This window comes from Apodemus sylvaticus, chromosome X (genome assembly GCF_947179515.1).
Source record: "Apodemus sylvaticus chromosome X, mApoSyl1.1, whole genome shotgun sequence".
NCBI lineage: Eukaryota > Metazoa > Chordata > Mammalia > Rodentia > Muridae > Apodemus > Apodemus sylvaticus.
In genome coordinates this window covers 4,048,512-4,073,651 of record NC_067495.1, presented here as the reverse complement: position 1 = coordinate 4,073,651, position 25,140 = coordinate 4,048,512, and the positions used below count along the sequence as shown (strand labels likewise).

General features: G+C 40.1%; 1 protein-coding gene across 2 annotated transcripts; it reads right to left on the bottom strand.

Moving 5' to 3' along the window:
• Positions 1 to 9,356: 9,356 nt before the first annotated feature.
• Fundc1 (FUN14 domain containing 1) lies at positions 9,357 to 24,600 on the bottom strand. 2 transcript variants are annotated; one of them, XM_052171336.1, is made up of 5 exons: positions 24,454 to 24,600; positions 23,589 to 23,745; positions 20,872 to 20,947; positions 11,439 to 11,567; positions 9,357 to 10,776 (listed from the first exon to the last, which is right to left on the bottom strand). In XM_052171336.1, exons 1-5 carry the CDS (start codon positions 24,479 to 24,481, stop codon positions 10,699 to 10,701), a joined length of 468 nt encoding a protein of 155 aa, XP_052027296.1. In that variant the 5' UTR covers positions 24,482 to 24,600; the 3' UTR covers positions 9,357 to 10,698. The 2 variants fall into 2 exon arrangements, with proteins under 2 accessions (XP_052027296.1, XP_052027297.1); XM_052171337.1 differs by lacking the exon at positions 24,454 to 24,600 and adding an exon at positions 23,852 to 23,965.
• Positions 24,601 to 25,140: the final 540 nt, after the last annotated feature.

Sequence of the window (25,140 nt, the reverse complement as noted above, 5' to 3'; positions counted from 1 at the left end):
AGCCTGTTATGGCTGTCTCAGGAGGGGCTCTTCCAGAGCCTTGCAGATACAGAGGCAGATGCTAGCAGCCAATCATTACACTGAGTGTGGGGTCCCCAATGGAGGAGCTGGAGGGTGGACTGGAGGAACTGAAGGGGTTTGCAGCCCAGGGGAAGAACAATGATGTCGGCCACCCAGACGCCCCAGGACTCCCAGGGACTAAACCATCAACCAAAGGGCACACATGGTTCCAGCCAAAAGAGTGGCAGAGGAAGGCCTTGTCAGGCATCAGTGGGAGAAGAGGTCCTTGGGCAGGTGAAGGCTCAATAGATGCAGGCGGATTTCTCAGTTCGAGGCCAGCCTGGTTTACAGAGTGAGTTCCAGGACAGCCAGGGCTATACAGAGAAACCCTGTCTCAGAAAAACCAAATCCAAAAAACCAAAACAACAACAACAAACAACAATGCTCCCACAACCTATCCATAGGTTTTCCCCTCCCACCCATATTCTTTCATCACTTGCTCGGTTCCAGGTTCACCTGGAAAAACAGGTCTCACCCTCCCCCCAGTTGTGCCCGGCCTGGGGCAGTTTACTGAGCCGCTGAAGCTGCTTTCCCACTGCCCCTCCTCTCCCTCTCTCCCTCCCTGTCCCTCTCCCCTCCCCCTCCCCCTTTTCCTCTTTCCACCCCCCCCAGGACTCCACCCCTCTAGCGAGCAGAGGCCAGCCATCTGGCGTTTTCGTGGCATGGGCGGGAGCTCTGCAGCTGCTGCGGGAAAAGCAGCTTTCAGCCTGCCCTGCTTGCATGCAGCGGTGGCTGTCTCAAAGTCTCCTTGGGACAGTGGGGTGGGGGAGGGGCCAGAAACCAGTAGCACCGCGCCACCCCTCCCTGCCTCAGCTCTCCACTTTCTTTCTCTACCCCTGCCCACTCAACTTCGCATTTTAGCGTTTTGTGACACAGGTCTCTCACTGCCCGAGTTGAGTTGCAAGAAGACAAAACACTACTTCGGGGCTTCCTTTTCCTTGCCCACTGCAGATTCCAACGCTACTAGACCCAGAGCTTCTGGCTTCTAGGAGGAAGCTTGGTCCTGTGGGCCTGAGCTGCCCCACCCTACTTGCTTGTGTCTGAGCAGCATACACTGGTACCACTGGCAATGTCACCTCCACCATCCAGTGGCCTGCAGAACATGAAGGCAGCAGCTGAGGGACTGGAGGAAACAAAAGCTGTGTATTCCCACAGCTGGGTCCCCAGGCCACTGCCCAAGGAGCCTGAGCCACTCTGACAGAGCAGGGGAAATGGACCTGCATGCACAGCCTGCCCGCTCAGTCTCAGTCGGTGGTGGCCAGGCCTAAACCCGCTCCAACACACTTGCTTTCTGTCCAGGCCCACAGCTCATGTCGCCACTGTCAGCTTTGTGATTTCTTGCCATTCTGAATCACATTAAGTTATAGTGTGCACGATTTACATTCTCGAACAAGTAACTAAACAAACGCAGGTTGTTATAATTCAGATATGACCAATAGATACTGCCCTCAATCTTATCAGAAGTCTGCTAATATATTAATACTGAAACTTATGACAGACAAACTCCCAAAGCCTAACAGTTAACCCCTTAAGGTTTCTGAGAAGATAAACAGATGCAGCTACAAGAGACTGCCTGGATTGTGGTATGATGACCACCTAGAAACACAGCCATTGCCTTGCCCACTGCCAGGGCTTGGTCTACACTGAGGACAAAACTGGATAACCTGGGAGTCGAATGTCTCATATTGCCTAAGACAAGGTGGGTCATTTCTCATTTCACATGTATCTAATTCCACAGAGAAAAAGGTTTTCATCTGTGCTTGACAGCCTGACTGACTCTGCCCAAGTTGCTATGGAGACCACAGGGACCTGGGAGCTGTTTAGGTAGTGGACCAGAGATCAAACACTGTTGTTTTAATTAATACATGACTCCTGGATTATACTTTACCCTTCCCCAGATTTCTGACTACATGGACAGCTAAGGTAACTAACTGTAGCTTGACAGCTAGAAAACAGACCTAGCTCCTTACCCTAAGGGAATCTGCTACTAAGGTAATCCACCACTATATTTACTCATATATAAATTCATTAACTGTCTAAGACTGCCAGATTTCTTATAGACTTCACGATGAACAATTCACAAGTTCAGATATAAGTTTTCAGAGATGTAATCAGTTACTTCCTCACCTACACTCAATTTCCACTGACTAAATGTTTCATATTTCCTTTTTGCTATGCCACTGTCCTAATGTAATCCAACTTCTTACTCGAATCCTTCTTACTTAATCCAATCCTAACTCGAATAAAACTTTCTACTATATTATCCAACTATATATAATCACAAATTCAAATTTTAAATTTTCGTTGATTATCTTTGAACTAAATTTAAAGTGTTTCTTGTGCCAATTCTTCACTATAAGCTATCAGACTCAAATATATGTTTCATTTGATTGTAGTTTAACTATAGACTTTAGGTGTTTCTCATGCTATATGATCAACTGTATTCACAAGGTCAAGGTTTTGAGTTTCCTTTGTCTCTCAATTATAAACTTGTTTTTTGTTTTATGTTCTCAAGACAGGGTTTCTCTGTGTAGCCCTGGCTGTCCTGGAACTCACTTTGTAGACCAGGCTGGCCTTGAACTCAGAAATCCACCTGCCTCTACCTCCCAAGTGCTGGGATTAAGGGCATGTGCCACCACCGCCTGGCTCTCAATTATAAATTTAAAATTGGTTCTCCTTATGTATATTAAGTTTCCTAGATAGAAGGAAAAGGGCCCTTCTTGTTCCTTCTGCTCCACAAAAGGGTTTTGTCTTCGCTAAACTGATCTTAACGACTGACTATTCATGTTGTTAACAAATTCCTTTGTAAATTTATAAGCTACAGGAAACTCATTCAGATCTACCTCTCATGAACCAAATAGACTGTGTCCAGATAAGTACAAATATATGTATATATATATATACATACATATACATATATAAACTTATCTATATCTATATATATGTTTGTTTCAGCATCTTGTCAAGTCCAGGTGTTTACTACACCCAGGAGAGCTCCAAAGAGGCAACCCCCAGATGCTACAATCTACTCTCACAGACACAGATGCTGCTACTGGACCTGTTCCTTCTGATCTATCCACAAATGGTTCCACAGACCCTGGGCAGCAAGAAAACAGCCAATTCTCCTAAGACTGGACCAACATCCCCCATACCCATTTTCCTAGGTTTCCCAGAGACATGTTGCCCAAAAGTCAGCAGGAAATAGCTAATGATCAAGATGACCCTATTCCTACTCTGCCATCATCACCTCTTACTAGTTTTCCTTTTTTAATTAAATCAAAATGGGGAAATGTTGGCATTTTGTCTTGGCTCTGCCCCACAGTTACCTGGCAACAGCCGGTGTGCCTGACTCACTATAAAAGGGCTGCTTGCCCCTCCCCCCTCTCTCTAGTTCTTGCTCTGTTCTTCCTCCCCTCCCCCTTCCCCTTCCCTCTCCATGTGCTCATGGCTGACCTCTACTTCTCTTCTCCCTCTCTCTTCCCTCTCTCCCTCCCTCCCTCTCTGTCTCTGTCTCTCTCTCTGTCTCTCTCTCTCTCTCTGTCTCTACTCCCTCAACCCCCTTCCCATGTCCTGAGTAAACTCTATTCTACACTATACCGACCTGTGGCTGGTCCCTCAGGGGGAAGGGATGCCTCAGCATGGGTCCACAGAGGCACCCCCTTCCCCCACATCTGACTGCACATCCACCAAACATATTCCTTTTCTCTTTATCTTTTTATAAAACACAACAGACTTGAAATATGTTTAGCCTCTTTGTCTTGCTAATTTTGTTAAGCTTTAGCTTTTTGGACAAACTGAGTAATATAAGAAACTATTACATTCTATAAAGGTATACTATGAAAGGATCAGGAAAATACAGTTCCCAGCCTCTCAGTGGACTGTGTTTATTTGGATTTGTAAGGTTTCCAGTTTCTTTGTGGACTGTTTTGATGGTTTAATGTTTTATTTTACTGCTGAATGATTTTCAATTAAAGCTTCAATTCAAATTTTAAGGATCAAATTTAACAGGGATAAAAGTGTAAAATCTTAATCTTGTAAAAGCTGATAACTCATCATAAACTGTTAAAGATAATTAAGGCATACAAGTTAATGGTCAGTCACCTTATAAATTATTAAATTCTTGAATGTGCTCAAAACTATGCTTGTAGTCATGCTAATTACAAATGTAATTAATTTACAGGAACAAGGTTTATTTAGTCCCCTGTCTATGGTTTTCAAGATTAAGCCTCCAATAAGTAAATAAAAACACATAAAGTTTGCTTAAAATCAGGTATACATAAATTAAATAATGTATAATATTATTATTTGTTATAATAATTTATTATATTATGATAATTATATTTTGTTGTAGAATAATATACTAACATAACAATAAGCTTAAAATAAAATTATGATTATATTATGTTAAATTATAAACATATTTAAAATAATAATAAATAATAGTCCTCAAACTTCTCAGAGATCTGCTGAATATGGCATTTTCAATGTTTAATAAAAAAAGCTTTCCTGTGACAGGCAAAAATGCCAGCTCCTGGAAGCAACTCTAAGATCTACTCCAAAGAAGATGATATAATACTCCACATGGAGAGTGGTAACAGTAACCTCTGGGTAAAGAACAAACTGCTCCATGCCTCCCTCACAGACAGGGAGGGCCCGGCCCAAACTGGACATTTTTGGGTTAACCACCCCACTCTGCCTCACCAAGTTAGGCCAGTTTTCCCAAGTCGCATAGGAAAATCTCTCAGACCTTCTGGGTCTGACAACCAAAGACTTACGCTGCCCTGTGTGGCAGCTGGGAATTTAATGCTGTTGTGTTTCACAGTCAAAGACTGAGCACCTCTGCCAGTGCCTCCTAAAAATATCAGGGCCACTGTCTTAGTTAGGTTTTATTGCTGTGAAGAGACACCATGACCAAGGCAACTCTTAGGAAGGACAACATTTAATTGGGGCTGGCTTAAAAGTTCAGAGGTTCAGTCCATTATCATCATGGTGGGAAGCATGGCAGTGTCCAGGCAGGCGTGGTGCAGGAGGAGCTCAGAGTTCTACTTCTTCTTCTGACTGCAGCCAGGAGAAGCTGACTCTTCAGCACTGGGCAGAGCTTCAAGGACCACCCCCACCGTGATGCACTTCCTCCACAAGGCCACACCTCCTATCAATGCCACTTCCCATGGGCCAACCATATTTAAATCACCACAGTCACCCTGGAGGAGCCTAGGGTAACCAACCAGGTAGTGGGGTAATCACTTGTCATTTAACTACTATACATTTGGGTTATGTTTCCTGTCCAAATTTATCTTTCTCAGATATCCCCAAATGCTACAGCAGCTTGGTTAGTCCATTTTATATGTAAAAATCAGACCTTGCTTTTTTTCCAGAGCTACTAGTTCTGGTAAACCTGGACAGTTTACTTCGCTAACAGGCTTCACATTAAAAGAAATAAACTCACAAAACAGGTTTCAATGTAACTAAACATCTTTACTATTCCTTGCTCTGTTGGCTGGTTTTATGTCAACTTGATACAAGCTAGAGTCATCAGATAGGAAGGAGCCTCAGATGAGGAAATGCCTTCATGAGATCCAGCTGTAAAGCATTTTCTCAATTATTGAACAATGGGAAAGGGATGGGTGGTGCCATCCCTGGGCTTGTGGTCATGGGTTCTATAAGAAGGCAAGGTTGAGCAAGCCAGGGGAAGCAAGCCAGTAAGCAGCACTCCTCCATGGCTTCTGCATCAGCTCCTGCCCCCAGGTTCCTGCCCTGTGTGAGTTCCTGTCCTGACTTCCTTCAATAATGAACAGCAATGTAGAAGTGTAAGCCAAATAAACTCTTTCCTTCCCAACTTTCTTTTAGGTCATGTTGTTTCATTGCACCAATAGAAACCCTAAGACACTTGCTTTGCAATGAGCACTCTCAATAAACAACCACTTGTGTCTTATGGTAAATTATGAATTTCTAAGGAAATAATTTAAGATATGTACAAATAAGATACATGATATTAAGATTTCAAAAGATCAAAGTTTTTTTAATATATATTTTTATTTTTTATATTCTTTGTTTACAATCCAAAAGCTTTCCCCTTTCCTAGTTCCCCCCTCCCCATATGTCCCATAAGTCCTCTTCTCTCCATCCATTCTCCTATCTTTCCCCCTCCCACTTCTCTGTCCTGGTACTCCCTTACAATGCTGGATCAAGCCTTTCCAGGATTAGGGCCCTCTTCTTCCTTCTTCATGGGAATCATTTGATTTGCTAATTGTATCTTCAGTATTCAGAGCTTCAGGGCTAATTAATATCCACTTATCAATGATTCCATTCCATGTGTAGTCTCAAAGTTTTAACATATTAACCAATAGAGTCTGATAAGCTACTGATCTATCTTTTGTAAAGAACTGGCTACTATTAGAGTCACAGGTCAAATTTTAAATTTTCTTTTGGTTGTCTTCTAAGTATAGACTTAAAAGGGCTTTTCATCCTGCTGAAAACATCTCTGTTCAATATCTCTGACCCTCTGGGTAAAGGAAAGAATATTCATGCCTTTAGTCCAGAATCATATTTTGGGTCCTCAAACTTTTGCTATGGCTCAAAGGCATGAGTTTACTCCAGTAGTTTAGAGATACTTGTTAACTGCTTTTTCTAGAATGAGGATTCCAGTACAGATTACAAACAGTAGAAATGTTAATAGCAGTAAACCGTTTGTCTCATTTGTTGTAAACTTAAAAAAACAAAACTTCATGTAAGCCTCATGGAGTTGTGACTTGGATCCACCTGTTACAGGTCAAGTAGATTCCAGCTAAGTACTCCTCTCGTGTCAGTCAATGGTCTAAGTTTCCTCACGTTGCTGCCTGTTCCCGAGGGTGGGTTCTCTCCTACCCCTAGCTAGATTTAGGATTTTCTCCACCACCCCAACAACCAGGACCACAGGACTGGAAGTTTCAAATTTAAGATCCCCCCTAAGTTCCTGAACCTATCCTGAACACAGCAGCCTGAAGTTGTCTTTCAGAAACAGCCAGCACTGAACTTGCTGAAAGCTGATGTAACTTCTTACCAGATTGAGTCCCCGTTTTGGACCAGCATTTCAGTCTGCTTCAATTTCCGTGTACTTTGCTAGCACCAGGTGGTCCAGCATAATCTGGGTAGCAAAGTAGATGTACCTGGCCTTTTCCTGGCCAGTGAATGGCATCCCAGTCTTCTTGAGCCCTAACAACAATGTCCTAATTTCAGCTGAGAAGCAGTTACAGAAACCAGTATGTTAGGGCTAAAGAACTGGTTCTCCTCTACAAAAATGAGTTCCTTTTCTTTTCTCTGGCAAAAGGGAAAATGGCTACCCATGCTGGCCTCCAGACTCCCTCAGTATCATAAGTACTTTTTATAAAAAAAATTTTTGCAAAGGTGCTATACAAGATGGGGGCTGGAATCTGACCGAATGGCTTACTTCATGGGTACCAAAGTTTCCTGGATGAATCAGATGTTTCTTTTCTCCATGCTGCTTCATACATCCTAATGCTCATTTATGGAAGTCAGTGTCAAACACTATAAATACCAAGGGACTTAGAATTTTATTCCCCAGATTCAACTCATTCATCTAGAGTCGTGGTTCTCAGCCCCTTTGTGGGTCGAATGACCCTTTCACAGGCGTCACCTAAGGCCATCAGAAAGCACAGATATTTACATAATGATTCATAAGCAAAATTACAGCTATAAAGTAGCAATGAAAATAAATTTATGGTTGGGGGTTACTACAACATGGGGAACTATATGAAAGGGTTGCAGCATGAGAAAGGCTGAGAACCACTGTCCTAGAGCTAGTGCAGAATGTAATGGGCTAGTGAATTATAATTCTGCAATCTCATTTAAAAAAGCCAAGTGTTAAAAGTGTTAGTTGTATAGGCTCAAATCAACATGTACCTCAATATGAACCTCTGATTTGATTCATATGAGGTGGAGCCAATGTGGAATGCAATGGCTAAGGAAACTCCAGTCTGTACCAGGTACCCTTGGAAGCCACAGGCCTCTGCCCTAAATTCCTGAAAGATGAGCTTCTAACAACCTCTACCCTTCCCATAATAGAGTAACTGCTGTGAGATAATTAACCACTTGCTCTGGCTTCTGTAAAGCCCTGCTTAATTAACACTGTATACAGGGGAGAAAGCTTTCCATGCAGCTGAGGGGAATGAAGCAGTTTCTCATGCAGCTACAGATTCCACAGAAACAAGCTAACTGTGGCCTCTACCTTTAAAAATACAACCCTTCTGTTCCACACACCTTCAATTTGGTTTTAAGGCTGTCACCCTGCTAGTAGTTTTTAATAAATTTAGCTAATTGCAATTGGAATTGAGTCTGTGGTTCCTTTTTTTTTTTCTCTTTCTCAGTGGTCTTGAAGTCCATAACACTTACCACAGGCAAAGCACTAGGCAGATTGTATAACCTCAAAATGAAACCCAAAATCCAAAACATTCTCTAAATAGATACTTTTGTCAGTACCAACATGATACATCCAAATAGAAAATTCTACAGCCTAGCACATGTGACAGGTCCCAGTCAAATGCAGGCACAAACATGTACACAGCAACTGAAAGTGAGGCTCCCAAGCCTCCTTAACTGCAATATAAAAAAAAAAAAAGTCAGGTTTGGGTTTTAGACATAGGGTCTATTACATATCCCTGGCTAGCCCAGAATTCGATCTGTAGACCAAGCTGGCCTTGAATTGAGAGGCCTGCTTGCCTCTGCCTCCCAGGTGCAGGGATTAAAGGTGAATATGGCCATACTCAGCCTGTGTTGTGTAAGACAGGAGCTTTCTACATAGCCCATTATAGCCACTCTGGTCCTAATGTATCAGCTCTCTGTATGCTGGCATTATTGCAGTACACCACCATTTCTAACTCTTCTTTTCATTTGTATATTTGGACTCTTAAAGGAAATTCTCTCCAACACCATATTCGAATAGTTCCAACATTACTATATGAATTCTTCAGTACTGGAATACTGTAATGCCTCTAATTGAATGCTAGAGAGCAGACATATTGTGTTTTCCCTATTTTTCTAACATATCACCCAAAGAGCAGACACTATGACCATCTTCGGAATGAAAAGACTGGAGTTTCTTGAGGTAGGAACTCCTGCTGCACAGGAGAACCCAGCAGTGGCGCTCAGAAGCAGGGCCATGGTTCTCATGGTTCTACTGACATGACCCCAACACAAGCAAGATATTTGCTCCTTTTAATTTTATAGCAATGAAAGGTTTAGCCAGTGAAAATGGAGGAAAAAAAGAATAAAGAATAACAAGTATTTATAAGTACAATCACTTCATATTAAGAAACCGAGTTTTATTTAGCATTTTGTATGAGGCACTAATGAGAATAAAAGAAATGAAAACTCAATCGCACATTTGAGTTTAAAGAATTTCAAGACACTACAAGCACACAGCTTGTAACCAATATCAAAAAATATGAAATGACACATTTACAAGATACACTACATAATGGGAGCTTCCTATCACAGGGAGATAGTCTGAGTAGCTGCAATCTTTCCAGTCTGAAGACGCTAACCTATACTGTTCTGCTGTTTCCCCCAGGGACAACCTAGAAGTCTATGAACAAGAATAACAACACTGAAAGCTGTTCTTGGACAAGAGATGCTCGGAACAACTGTGAGGCCGGCCCAGAGAAACAAGTAAACTGGCCTAGTGTTCAAGAAATGTAATGCTAGCAATGCCTGAGAGCCCTAGTGCTTACATCGCATAATCAAGGAAGCAATTATATTTAAGTTATAATTTTATGACTACACAGAAAATCACAGTTCTTCAGACAATAGGTTCATATTATACTATTAAGTATTATAAAGCAACCGGTACCTTTTGGGGACTTTTAGGACTTTTAGGACTTTTAGAAATAAAAACATGAGATGCATTTAAATTTAATAAAGCATGTCAATGACCCAACTAATAACATACTCCCAAATTAGTTCTATCTAAGCTATCAGGGATAAATAAATCAAACTCGAAAAATTAGAACATATAAGGAGCCGTTTTAAAAACTGTGGACATTAGAGAAGGGAAAAGTGTTTTAGCCATGTAGTATTTCATTACAAAAGCTTTCTTTAATGTAAAGGTTACACATAAGCAAGAAACAGAAGGGAGAAAAACCTAAAGATCAATACATCAGAAGAGTTGAATATCTTAATTCTATTATTGCCTTCCACAAAGGGGTAAAACAATAAAAAGAGTCAGCCATACTATTGAAGCTATAAGACAAATTTTAATTCTTAGCACTAGACAGTGAAGCACAAAGAACTTTGAGAAGAAGGTAGGGTAATATTTCATTGGACAGTACACGTAACAGCTTTTTCTGTCTCCACTCTATCCAGTGATGATAATCATAGGCTAGTTTCTAAACAAATATACATTTAAAAGTTTGCAAAATCCATGACTGCTCAAGAATTCTATTGTTTACACACTGCATAGGTTGTCTTACAGCAGATACTAGCATAGTAAGCTTCAGGTGGCAAAGCACTAAGCCGCTGCCTTTGCACTGTTCAGCCGGCTCTTCCTACTTTGGAGACTCTAGTAGCATGTGCCGTTAAGAGATCACCCTGCTGCCACAGTCTTCCTCTCACTGTTGGATCCACTACCATGGAGCCTTCAAGTCCTTAAGACGCCAAGCCTAGCAAAAAGCCTCCCACGAAGCCGCTGGATATCACAATGTTCTGCTTGATAAAGTCCGTTGCCTGAAAATCAAGGTGTCAATAAAAATACTCATAATGATGCTACAAATACTATGTTAGCTAGATTACACTACACATTACTTTGAATGAAATAGGACAACAGAAGGACAAATGAACAATTCTACTTATGTACACTCTAATTAACTGACAGTCCCAAAAATGAATAGAGGTTAGGGGGAAGGGAAATTTGGGGAAATGGTATTTAATAAATTTTTCAAGTTATGTAAATGGATAGTGGTAATAATTGTACAGAAGCATGTATGTATATAGTGCCTCTGAATTGTATACTTGCACATGGTAAACTCGATGTTTATTTTAACAACAATAAAAGTGCAAATTTTGAAAGAATGTCTTATTTATTGAATTCAAGATAAATAACATTCCCAACTATTTTCTTTTCTTTCTTTCTTTCTTTTTTTTGCTATTTGTTTGTTTGATTTTGTGTGTGTGTGTTCTGCTTTCTGGAAACACAGTTTGTAGGTCAGGCTAACAGGCTGGTCTATAATTCATAGCAATCCTCCTGATTCATTCTCCTAAGTGTTAGGATGATAGGTATGAGCTGTCATGCTTGGCTCAAACATCAATAAAATAATGCAATCCCCAATCATATTTTCTACTGAAACCTTTTAGCAAAAAACAGAAGGCAAAAATTCTCATTATCTTACTTCTTCAATTATATTGTTGATTTCAGGTGCTGCTTTATTCGCTCGTTTCTTGATCTGTCTTTTTGCTTTGTTTACATCCTTTTCAACTCTCTTCCAGTCGATCTGTACATAGCCACTGTGACTGGCAACCTGTAAACACGTCATGAGAATGACGATTAGCACAGAAAGAGAAGGCCGTGTAGTTTTGCAGGAATTCCCGGAGCATCTAAGTAAGAAACTGTTATAGACTCACGAATGTAATTAATTAGTCAAGAGGAACTGAACAAAGGGGATGTGGTTCTCACTCTTCTTAGAGAATTGCAGAGTTTTAACACATACTAACTGGCTTCTTAGATGCAATGAACACAGAATTAAGAAAAATGTAGTACATGCTGTGAAAGATTCAAGAAGATGTACTATAACTATTATAAGAGCTTTCATCCTACCCTTTAGAATAGGGAATCAGCTAAGAAGACAGATTATCTAAAGTGTATGACTAATAAAAAGTACCTTTTAATTAAATAGATGTGAAATACCTAGTAATCAGAAAGCAATCAGTAGACAAGTTATTAAAGAAATCTCAAATAGCCTGATAAAGGCACTTCACTAGCTTTGAATCTACTTAATTTAAGAAGAGAGTGTGGGGAAAAGGGAACCTCCGTTCACTGTTGGTGAGACTGAAAACTAATGTAGTCCATTTGGATATTAGTGTGGAAAATTCTTTTTTTAAAAAAAAAAAGCTAAAAATAATTGCACCAAATAACGCAGCTACACTACTCTTTGGCAAATGCCCAGTGGACTTGACATCTACTCCACAGATACTTGCTCAGCCGTCCATGTGCACTGCTCCTTTGTCCACAATAGCTTGAAATAGAAACAACTTAAAAGTCCTACAACTGATGAATGGGTAATGAAAATGTGTTACATATATACTATGGAATGCTATTCAGTTGTAAAGAAAAATTAAATAATTTCCAAGTAAACAGAACTAGAAAACATTTTACTGAATGAGGTATCCCAGACCCAGAAAGACCAACCCCCCCACATGTTCTCTTTCATCTGTGGGGTTCCTACCTCCAAATCTTCAGATTTCAGTATATAACCTGGGCTGACCACAGATATCAAGAAAGAAAAAGAGGCTTAAAAGTATGGGGTGTGCTAGAGATGGGAACAGCAGGACACAAATGATATGAGGGAAATGGAGGTGGGGGGGTGGGGGGATGGAGAATGAGGCTTAACTGGGGAAGGGAGAGGGAGGTCAATATACAACAAGTTGCATGAGACGGAAAACAGCATTAAGGATGTTTAAAAAAGCCATAAGGAATCATATTATTTTTTATTTATCTAAAATTATATATAATGCACATGACCATTTATATATACATATATACATGCACACACACACACACACACACACACACACACCACAGTTATGCCACTTAGGCTGCTGACAATACTACCCACAAGAGCCATTGACTCTTGAACAAAAGCTGATGAAAAATGCCATCTTGAGTTGCTCAGGAGACTCCCAAAATAATATAGACTATTGCTACTGCCTTTGGTAATCTCCCAGGAGTTGAAAGTAATTATACATTGCTGAGAACACCATGCACTTCAAACAGAGGACTTGGAGGATCTGAACTAGACATGATCTGGAACCTTTCTCCCTGTAGACTAGCTTTCATAGTACCAGGAGGTGCTATACAAAATGCCAAGGGAAAAAGAGCAACCAACTCTCCCACCCATCCATTATGCCTATTAATTACAACAATTACCAGAATGAGAAGATAGCCCTAAAGGCACTAATATTGTGGTAGTAACCAAGAGATAGCTATCTATTTGGACTTAGGTCTGCTCAACAGAAAGAAAATTATTTCTAGTACTCAGTGGAAACCTAGCCAACCACCAGAAGTAGTGAAATCATAATCCTTAGATGTGAGCCTAGTACTGCTACTTTAGTAAATCATAATTTCTAACCGCATTCTAAATACTTATCTTGCTACCCAGATAAGTATAGCTTTTACCCATAATTAAAGCAGCTTTGCTTTGCAACAGATGGATATGATTACAAAACAAAACTCAGACATGACAGTATACATCTATAACACCACAACTCCTGCACCTAAGGTTTATGGAATATCTCAGAAGAAAAGGGGAGAATCGAAGAGGCAAGAGACCAGGAAATTTGCTGTAAGATCTTGTTTCCTACAAAAGACAGGCAAGCTATACCCATGAAATGTCACCAATATGGCTGCTCAAAGAGGACCTGAACAATGAGAATATCAAATATACAGCTATAATGGAAGAGAAAGTCTCATGCCCCACCCCCTTACACAAAGAACTACAGGCAACTAATGACTCCTGAAATGGGAAGAATTAGTCAACCCCGGGGTAACGCTTCTAAATAGGAATCCGGTTCCAAGTTGTCATCCCTGAAATCATACACATACAATCAACACTAAATGCATGCATTTATACCTATATGCATCAATAACAAAGGGAAGGAGGTCATGAATTCTGACAGCAGGGTACATAGAGAGAGCTGGAGGGAGGAAAGTGAAGGGGAGTAATGATGGGCTTCCATTTTCATTTACAATTTTTAAAGTAATTGCTTTCCATAATAAATTTCAGACAACCAATCCTTTTTATAAAACTATAGCTTAATGCTTATTCATCTTTTTTTTGTTGTTTTGTTTTGTTTTTCTGAGACAGAGTTTCTCTGTGTAGCCCTGGCTGTCCTGGAACTCACTCTGTAGACCAGACTGGCCTTGAACTCAGAAATCCACCTGCCTCTGCCTCCCAAGTGCTGGGATTAAAGGTGTGCACCACCACCACCCGTCCTTTAAAAAAACCCTTATATGAAGCTACTGGGCTACTGGCAAACAATAGTGAGATGTAACTAATATAAGTAAAATCTAAATAAAAATAAGTACACAAGAAGTAAATATATATACGGTTATAATATAGGCTTTTAACCACATACAAGGCTGTTAAGCATATACAAAATATTTCAAATAACAAAAATATTGATTTCATATAAAGAATCTGACCTGTACCTTAGGCTCTATTTTCTCTGTGACAGACTCCACAGCTGACTTTGTTTATCTGCAGCTCTTCCTATACTCACTCACCAGGTACCCATCAGACTCTAGCTTCAGCAAGAACGGTGGTCAAATTGAATTGGCATATGACAACTTTTCTGGTAGTGCCTGACACAGTGATTTGGATCTATATGAAAATTCTATATGAAAACTGAAAAGTTGCCTTATGATGTATTCAAACCAGTTGATTGCTTTGTAACCTTTACAGAATTTAACTGTAGATTGAATTTCAACATATCTTTTTACTGAAATGCAAAGATTTTATGCATGTGCATAGCTTTAGTCATTGTTAGACTAGCCAAAATGTTATCCATGTTAACACACACTAAAGTAGAGCATCACACAACTGCAGGGAGATGAGAAGTCTTTAGACAGTTAGTACAATGTCTCTTTGGGGTCCTCCTCTAACACCTCCAAGCAATCCAAGTCTTTTTCTTGCACTCTCACCACACCACAGGCACCCATGCAGTCTGGCCTTGACCATCTGCCAGGAACTGTGAATCTCTGTATCCCTGGTAACAGATAATGTCCTGCAAGAAGATGAGTGAGAAACGCTGGGTGAATGATAATAAAAACCATGAATAAATACTGAATCTCCAAAACTGTGCTAACCAACCCGTTTCAAAGAACACTCAACAAAGTAACTGGGCTAGATTGTCCCAATGGTTCTTATTATATTTAAGAGTGAGTGAGAAGATGGTTTCCACAGATGAGATTTCCTTGACAAGTTCATGACTATCTTCCCTTAGAGAGAAACCTGGTCAAACTGAAGAGGAACAGTCCGAAGTTAGCAACTAGTTTTAGTGCATTGATCAAGGATGAATTATCTGTTCCCAGTGAGATTCAAGTCCATCTAACCTAACAGGCAAGTGCCTTATCAGAACTGACTACACAGCACTCAATTTAGTCTTGTTTACTTCTAACTTATTTATATAACTATAAAGAAATGGAAATGCAAACCAGCAGACTGGAGAAAAGTAGAACAATAATGACCACTTTTTGAGCTGTATTTGACTTTCTTACAGCACTTCAATATTTAATGACACTGGGTAAAGAAGCTTTATTAACATAAAAGCTTCTCCATTAAAAATAAAGAGTAGAGGGGGCTGGAGAGATGGCTCAGTGGTTAAGAGCACCAACTGCTCTTCCAAAGGTCCTGAGTTCAATTCCCAGCAACCACATGGTGGCTCACAATCATTCGTAATGGGATCTGTTGGCCTCTTCTGGAGTGTTTGAGGACAGTTACAGTGTACTTACATATAATAAATAAATAAATCTTTAAAAAAAAGAAATTAAAAAAAAATAAAGAGTAGAGCTCTGTGGTATAGTTCTTGTCTGGCATATAAGACATCCTGAGTTAGATCCCCAGAATCACAACAATAAAAGGAAAATACATGTTAAAAATAGCACTAAGCTTTCAGGCAAACATTCATTTCTGCTTGGAGGCTGTAAGGAGGTAGTTGGGGCTTCCTGGTTGTCAGCCTCACCATAAATGATTCAACTGTTCCACTGGGAAGATACCCCAACTCCCAATTTCAGATCTTCAATTTTTTTTTCTTAGGCTAGTTAGATTTTCCAAAATATAAAAAATCCTATTAAGGATTTAGAGTTACATCAAATGTTAGTGCCTAGTTCTTAAACATGAACAACCAAGGATCATTAGACAGAAAGGACAGAAGGTTTTTAATATGAAACCAGGAGACCAAAACAAGTTAGGAAGGGGAGGGGCACACTTAGATGGGGGGGGGGGCTGCAGTTTAGTGATTGGCTACTTGTCTAGCATGTTTAATTCTTAACATTACAAAACAAAACAACCAAAACACCAACCAAAAACAAAATGATGGTAGCAAAAGCTGTAGGGAGAGGTTTTAAAACAAAATAAGAGCGGAAAACGTAGCTCAGTGGTAAAGCATTTGCTTAAGGTATGTACAAGGCCCTGTGTTTGACCCCTAATACCATAAGACAAAACAAAACAGGGAAGGAGGGAAAAAAACAGGGAGGGAGGGAAGGAGGGAGGGGGAGGGAGGGACTAGGAAGAGTGAAGGAAAGGAAAAATGGATGGAAGGAAGGATAGAAGGAAGGAATGATGGAAGGAAGAGAGGGAGGGAGGAAGGAAGGAATGAAGGAAGGAAATAAAAAGACAGGCATGCTGGGGAAATGGCTCTGTAGTCAAAGGGTCTGCTATATCAGCATGAAAACCTGATTTTAATCCTTAGTACTGACATGCAATGGATGTATACTTACTAGAAGCACTTGATAATCAAAAGGCTTTAATATGTTTGTTTTGTCTCAGAATATGAAAGATGAAAATGGGTGGCTAATCAAGGGTCTGGGTTGTAGCTCAGTGGGACAGGGGCAGCCGGGGGCACACACAGGAGGCCCTGGGCTCGGTCTCTAGTATTGCAAACAGATAGCTATCACTGCAGTGTTGTCTGTAACACTGAAAACATTAAACTGGTAGGTAAACATTCTGTATAGAAACTAAGAACCTTGTGTATTATAGACCATTTGACCCACCACTCAAGACCTGTAAGCAATAAAGGCAATTACTTCAAACTAGCACCGGCAATTTAAAACATTTCAGCCCAGTCACTCTTTTTTTTTTTTTTTTTTAAGTTTAATAGTTATTCTTTTTTTTTTTAAATTCACTTTACATCTCGCTCTGTCCCCTCCTGGTCACTCCCCCACATCCCCTTCTCCTTTAAAAGGTTGGGCTCCCCCCTGGGTATCCCTCCTACCCTAACAGCAAGACTCGACTCTGTGGGAGCTTTTAAGAACCTTTTGTTTTCAATTCAAATTAGAGAAAGCATCAAAGCACACAATTTCCCCCTACCTTCGTGAGCTACAGACAAGCAGTTAAAATGGTTTCCACCAAAGCTAGTGTTTTCTTCTGTAACGGAAATGGGATCCAGGAGGGTCAATTTCAGATATACACAGTCTACCTCTTAATCTCTTTAAATAATCATAAATATCTCATAGGAATTAAAAATCTAAGCACAAGGGCTGGCGCTACATGTATCGCAGTGATAGAAGGCTTGCCGAGTGAATTCTCAGTACCAATGAATTAATAGAATAAAAAGTAGAAATGAAATCTCAGCTAGAAACTGAAGTTGAAAATATTTCCCAGAAAGTAAACCAAAAAGAGAGAACTAAAAAACAGGAAGATAAGCTATGAAAATTAGACAGCCAGTCTAGGAGATCCATATCATAGAAAATATACTGGCTGGGCAACGCTGAGAGTAAACAAAGAACAGGAACTTATTAGTTAATATTAAAAAAAAAATGTTTGAGTTGAAAAGAGTTACAGTGGTTAAGAACAGGCCCACACCAAGGACTACTATGTGACAAATCCAAACACAAACACACACAAAAAAATCTGTTAAGCATTTGCTGGGAGGTAGGGGTGGAGGGTTAAAGGTGGGGGGAAGGGAGGTCGGCTGACAAATAAATGGGCAGGCACTAGAACTGCTTGAGGCTTTAAACAGCAACACCGAATTTGGAAGACAATGCAGCAATAACTAAACTCAGCTACATTGTTACTCAAATGGGGGAGAAAAGGAAAATTTCAGACATGCAAAAATCTCAAAAAATTACACTGTCTAAGCTCATTTTCTCCACAAGTTACTTGAAGATATAACAATGGGAAGACACATCCCTTGAAAATATGAAGCAAGACAAAGCAAAGGGAATATCCATCCAGAATGGCACTGAGAGGGAAAGCCCCTGGAGAACTAGAAGATCCCGAGAAGGCTCTCTCCAGATCACTGAGCAGGCTACCTAATGAATATTCCTACAAGAGAAGATTTAGATAATAGGACGACATCAAAAGAAAACAATCCCTAACACTTTACTGGAAATAAAGGTCTAAACCCCAGTGTTTCTGCTGCTTTTTCTGCCTGAAAAAAAAAATTAATCTGTTCATTTTTATTCTGTTTTATTTGCCTGTTTTCTGAAGAGAGACAGAAGGTGTGGAGCTGAGCGGTGTGGAGGCGAGGCGGGAGGACCCTGGAGGATGGGAGAGGGACCCCGATCAGAATGTATTGTATGCATTTTCAATGAAAAAACCATGAATTCAAGAAGCCCACTTAATTATAGGTACACAACCCGGAACTAATACTCAAGATGGGGCCAGAGGGCATGGGGGAGAGACGGAAAGCATTCAGGTGGGAATAGAACAGGATGATTCAAAAATAAGTGAATATTCCATAATGTGAAGCCAACAGTGAACTCCTGTAGCTGAAAGACCAAAAATCGGTCAATTAAGTCAGGGAAAAGGAGGCTCTGTGAGAAGTTAGAAGCTGCTTCAAGGGAGGGGAAAGTCAGGATATGAGGAGCAGATGATTAAGCTCTGACAAGCCCTATACAGGTATGTGTCCCTTATTTAAGGGCATATATAACTGTAGAAAGCTGAAATATTCATATAGCATTGTCTACTTTTCTAAAGTTAAGCAGGGGTAATGGAGAAATCTGTAACTGGTTAGGATTTGTTAGTTGTACATACTACTGTACTCAGAGCAACTCCAATGTCTATTTTAAAAAGTCAGTATGATAAATATCTACTGAAAAACATTTAATATTGTTACTGGCAAAGCTTTAAGTCTTAAGCCAAACTAATACTTATCTTTAATTATAAGCAAATGTTATGAAATATGGAATCAGGCCTAAGCATATGAAGCAATTAATTAGCTTAAAAGCCGCCTGTTTCTTTCCCTAGCTTTTCTTTTGGGTCCCCTCCTACTGTGTTTTCAAGGCTAATTATATCTGTGGGTGAAAGTGATTTGATGCAGACAGGACCTGTGCCCTTCTGCCTTAGACTTCAAAAATGCCAGGCTTAGAAAAGTAGGAAGTACGAGTTATAAAATGTGGATTTGAACAGTGAATACTGAACAACTAAAACAGACTTCTGACAGGCAAACATGCAAAAACGGATGAAAACAAACACACAATTCAATTCTGTCAACAGTTTTAGTCCACTCTGCTTCAGTCTAGTGCCCTTTGCACTGAACAGAAATGACAACTCAGTTTTCAAAATACTGACAGAATTAAATATGTCTATTATATTTATCATATCACCTGCATCATTCTATACAAGCACAAGCCAAATCAGCGTAAGTAAAATCCTCTTATGTATAAATATTAGCACACATCCAAAGAACCAAATTTAGAAATTAAGCACATTGTTTTACCTCTAGCACAAGAAATATTACTCTTAATATTGTTATTAATAGAAAATACAACCTTAAAACAGCTGGCTAGGATACTACTTACACCAGTGCTTAATTCATATAAATAGTATCTCTCTGCACTTAAGATCACTATGTTGGTTATTACAGGCTCGATGGCTTAGGTACTAAAGTCAGATTTTGGTCGCCACGAACACTAATCTTTTCTTAAATCTGGTATAACTGACAGTTCTCTGCATCTTTAAAACTGCTAACATTTATTTCCAGAGATCTTCAATTGTGAGATTTACTGTATTTGATCTTCTTCAGGAAATGCTATTTTAAGGAAAATACATTATCAAACAGACATGAATGGTAGATAATACCCTCATAAACACTCTCTAATAGCAAAGTACTTTACCCCTAAAAGAGCATGAACAAAATTAAAATTTTAATTCACCTGTCACTGAAATAGGACTGTAGAGGGATTATGGATATTTTTTAAACTTAATTTTCCACTTTCTGCTTCTTCCTTCCTATCTGTCGTCTTCCTTTTCTCTTTTTCCCCCCATAATATCTCAGAATATAACTGTTATCCAAGGCTGGCATGGATTTCTACATTCTTCTGTCTTAACCTCTGTCAGCCTTTGGAGTGCTGGGATTCTAGACCTAAACCACCACATTTGGCCCTGGTTCTTCAGCTTAAAAAAAATTGTCAGAAATGTTATTAGTGGGTCAGCATTTGAAATAACTAGGCATTAGTTTATGGAAAAACTATAATGTATACACAGTGTGATCTAAACCAGGTATGTTTACACACATCCATAATCCCAGGATACTGGTAGAATTCAAAGGCTCAACTACTAAGCTACACCCCCAAATCTGTTTGGTTTGGTTTGAAGATTATGTCTTGCTTTGGACTTGGGGTCCTCCTCCCTCCGCCTCCTGAGTAGCTGGGATTATGGATGTATACAACCACACCAGACATCACATCACACTGTGAGCATATTAGAGAATCTAGAAATATGTTTTCTTGCATGACAGATGCAAGCTTTCAAAGCTCATTTTGGTTTTCCTATAAACTAATGCCTAAAAGAAAAATTATACCTTCAGTTGAAATGACCAGGAATGAAATGGGTAAAGTTAACATTCCCTGCTCTATCTAAGCTTTAACATAAAGGTCTAACATACCTGTAGAAGAAGAAAACCACCACCTACTGCAGTTGCAGCAAGTTTTCCAACCTTCTGGAATAAAAATCCTGCACACCTTTAATGACAGAAACAACAAAAGATGAGAACAATCACTGATGTACTAAATTTCTTCTACATTTTATTGCTTTCCTAATAAAAGCTTAATGTCTTCCAATTTCTTTTGATAGTGTCCTTTGCCCACTCAGAAACATTCAGTGTTTTCCTTCAGTCACACAAGGTGGTAAAAATGCATACTCTAAAATGTCTTGGATTTGTTGCTGTAGTACTGGAGCACAGTAGCCCTTAATTCAATATAAGTCATGTCACAGAGACACAAACACAGCCCAAACATCTGCTACTGAGGCCCCAATTTCTAGTTGATGATACTATTTCCCATTTGCCAGGTCATTTTATCTCAGACTCCCATCCTTATCTTCAAATACCTCATCTCAAAAACATTACCTGTTTTCTCCTTTCTATTTTTGTTATTAATTTTTTACATAGTGTGTGCGTATAAACATTCACCCGCATCTAAGCACAATGTACATGAGTTGGTTCTCTCTACCATGTGGGACCTGTGGCTAGAACTCAAGTCACCAAGCTTGGCATCACGCCTACTTGCTGAGCTATCTTGCCGCCCTCCTTTCCATTCTTAGAGGCATCATCACCTTTGGAATGTAATGTTGGGATCCCAAAGCTTTGCTTCTGGGTCATGCTCTACCAGTATTCAAGGCCTCCAGGTCTCCTAGCAACCACCTAGTCTCACAGTAGTTTTCATTTATTATTATCAAAAGCCTAGGGCTAAATCCGATCTCCTTAAGCTAGTCTTCATGTCTGAATTGGTTGGTCTTAAGTGTTAAGCTAGGTTTATGCCTATTAACTATTCCTCTTTTATGCCACAATATCACATCAATGCTATATCCTAAGAAGATTTCAAATGAATCTATATTACAGTCCAAGTCATTACAACAAGTCACCTATGTAGCTGGCAATATCATTTAGAGGTAGAGTGCTTGCATGGTCCTGAATTTGTGCCCACACAAGACAAAACCAAAAACAAGCCACCTGAATGAATATAAGTGTCCTATTACACAGATCAGGTCACAGAGATAGCTGAGCAGGTAAAAGCACTTGCCACCAAGCCTAAAGACCCAAGTTTGAGCCCCAAAATCCACATGGTAGAGATAAGACTCCTGCAAATTGTCTTCTGACCTCCATACAGATACCTGGACGTAATGGATGTAAAAACCAAATACCTACAAACTATTACATAACTCCTGGGTTGAATACTTGTCTGATACTGACAATTCAAATGCATTATTATTATTATTATTATTATTATTATTATTATTATTATTATATCATTATTATTACCATTATTATTATCATCATCGTCATTAAGAATATGTTTCTTATACAGGAGTCAGTATAGAAGCAAGTAGTGAAGTCTTCATTAAACCCCAGATTGAATGCTACACAAGCTTTGTACTGGTCACTAAGATGGCCCCACTAATGCTCTGCCATTAGGGTTTTAAAGAAAACCTGGCAAAGGTCTATAAAGAAGAAAATGGGCAACAATCTGAGAATTTCATTCCTCAACTATTTTTAAAGTATCTTGTAGCACTGGGCTTTCAGCCATGATTCTCACTAACCAATCACCTTTGGCACCAAATTATAAATGCATTTAAGCAGGGCAGATTTGTAATCATCCTACAGTGAATCATCTAATTGACCAAGGTCCTCAGCAGAAATTTCTGTTCTAACTGCATGATTTTACAATAAAGCAGTATTAATACTATGCCTGTGCTCCATGGAATCGGCACAATAATTGTTCTTTGTTTTAAATTATAAAATGACATTTACAAAAAGGCATGGGAGGGCATCATTATTCCAAAGTGCATGAAAAACACACATGAAGAAATGCCATTTACTCATGCCAAGAGGAAGTATATAAATATTTTAATTAGCACAAGATGAATTTACCTTAAAATGTAAAGAAAAAAATGCTTACAACTTAAGAGTCATCAACATTTTTCAAAAATACTTAACTGTTTCTGCCTCTTGTGATCTGGTTAATATTTTATTCCAAAATAATAGAATTAAAATACATGGCAACAACAGTGTAAACATGGGTTTACATGAGTTGTTGCTTGGTTAATGGTTATTACCCACTCCTTATTTGTACCCCACGTTATTGCATAATAAGTAATCATTCCATTAATTCTAACACAAAAGCAATCTTCTCAGATCTTCATAGCACTATCATAATCAGAACTAGTATACACACACACACACACACACACACAAAATAGAACCCACTGCATCATTGTGAATAATTTTTACAGAGCATGAAGCTGAGAATCCTAGAGGTTAGTTCTGCAGTGGGAATTCTCATGCTTTTTTCCAGCTGTTGGCATTGAACTGCAAGTAACAACTTATTTATAATTAACTTGCTAAAGTTGGAAATTTGATAATGAAAAGGAAGGATAAAGGGTGGAAAATGGAACTATGGTAGGCCTTTGACAGAGGGAAATCATCAAAATCTAACAAGGACTATCTGAAGGTTGATACAACCAGTTAGATCAGGGAAAAGCCCCAAAGCTGTGCTCTTCTGGAATTTAACAGTGGAGAGCCACTGAAGATTTATGGAGGCTGTGCCATTTACAAAAGGACAATAACAGGTTCCCACTAAAATTTAATGAAAAGAATGTTCTCACCAGCCAGTCACGCCACCCATCACAATCTGGGTAGCTACTGAGTATTTTTCTACCATAGGTCCAGAACTGTGGCCAAATACTCGATTCCACCAGTGGTGTCTTCTTGCATACTCAGTTAAATCCAACACTTCGTAAGATTCGTCATCGCTTTCATAATCTTTAAAGATAAAAAATGCAAATAATAATAATAATAATAAATTCATTCATTTTACAATCATTAACATCTCACAAACTATTTTCATAAAATCTGTGGGACAACTCACTGTTCTGACTGGCCTACTACTAAAAAGGCCCAGATGTAAACGAATGAGCATGGTTAAATCGATCCCTGAGACTAGAGCCTCAAGGCTAAAAGGCCTAGCAACAGCATCCCCATTTCCTTTGAAAGGCATAGGGACACGCAGCCAGAGGCCAGCTGAATTACAAAGCAGTGGGCGGTCACCCGCCCAATCAGAATAAGGTCAGGGCAAGGTACATTTCCATCCGTGGGAAAAGGGGCCGAGGGGTTGATCCTCCCATGAAAGGAAAGGCCAGGAACCCAGCAAAAGGAAGTAAGAGCACGCACTACTAAAATGCAACCAACCAAATGGAAATCAACCCGCCAACCCTCCATACTGTTGCAAGATGGAGAAGGGCTCGAGGTGGGGGCAGGGCAGGGTCTAGCCTTGGTTCGGTGTGGGTGAGCGTGCTAAGTTCCGCAAAGAGAGAAGGGAGACGTGTGGTTCGGAGGGGGTCTCTCAAAGGGGCTGTGCAGCGACGGAGCCCCAGAAACACTGGAGGAGGGGAAGGGAGAAACACCGTAGGAATAAAAGGTCGAGTGCTGTGGGCAGCATCCCAGAGACTACTTCGGGCCCTGGCTGCTCACCTTGGGGAGGGGGGTTCCGGGATGCCATGATACCGCCAGCGGCCAGTTGGGGGTGGTCCCCGCCCGCCTCTCCCCAACACTTTAAAGGACGCTCTAGGCCGAGTTGGAAGTCTATGGTGTCTCGTTTAGCTCAGCCTCGCTTTCCCACCCCCGCCCCCGCCCAACACACAGTCTGGTCACCGCCCACTCGTCCCAGCACGTAGCCTGCTGACACTTTGTACGCAGCTGCAAAGCTTGGGATTTGGGGCGGAATAGCTGGGGCCCCGCCCTCAGATTGCTTATGGGAAATGTAGTCCATGCTCTTTTAAACTGTAGCCTTGGCATTGCCACAAACCAAGAGTTTTTTTTTTTTTTTTTTAAAGCTAAAGGAATGGAGGGAGGAGTGGCTTAGGGTGATAGAACAGGATAACCATTTTACTGTTGGCAGGCTGTGTTTTTTTTTTTTTCTTTTTGTTTTTCTGAGACAGGGTTTCTCTGTGTAGTCCTGGCTGTCCTGGAACTCACTCTGTAGGCCAGGCTGGCCTTGAACTCAGAAATCCACCTGCCTCTGCCTCCCAGAGTGCTGGGATTACAGGCATGCGCCACCACTGCCCGGCTCAGGTGAATCATGGTATGCACTCACTAATAAGTGGTTATTAACCTAGAAAACTGGAATACCCAAAACATAATCCACACATCAAATGAGGT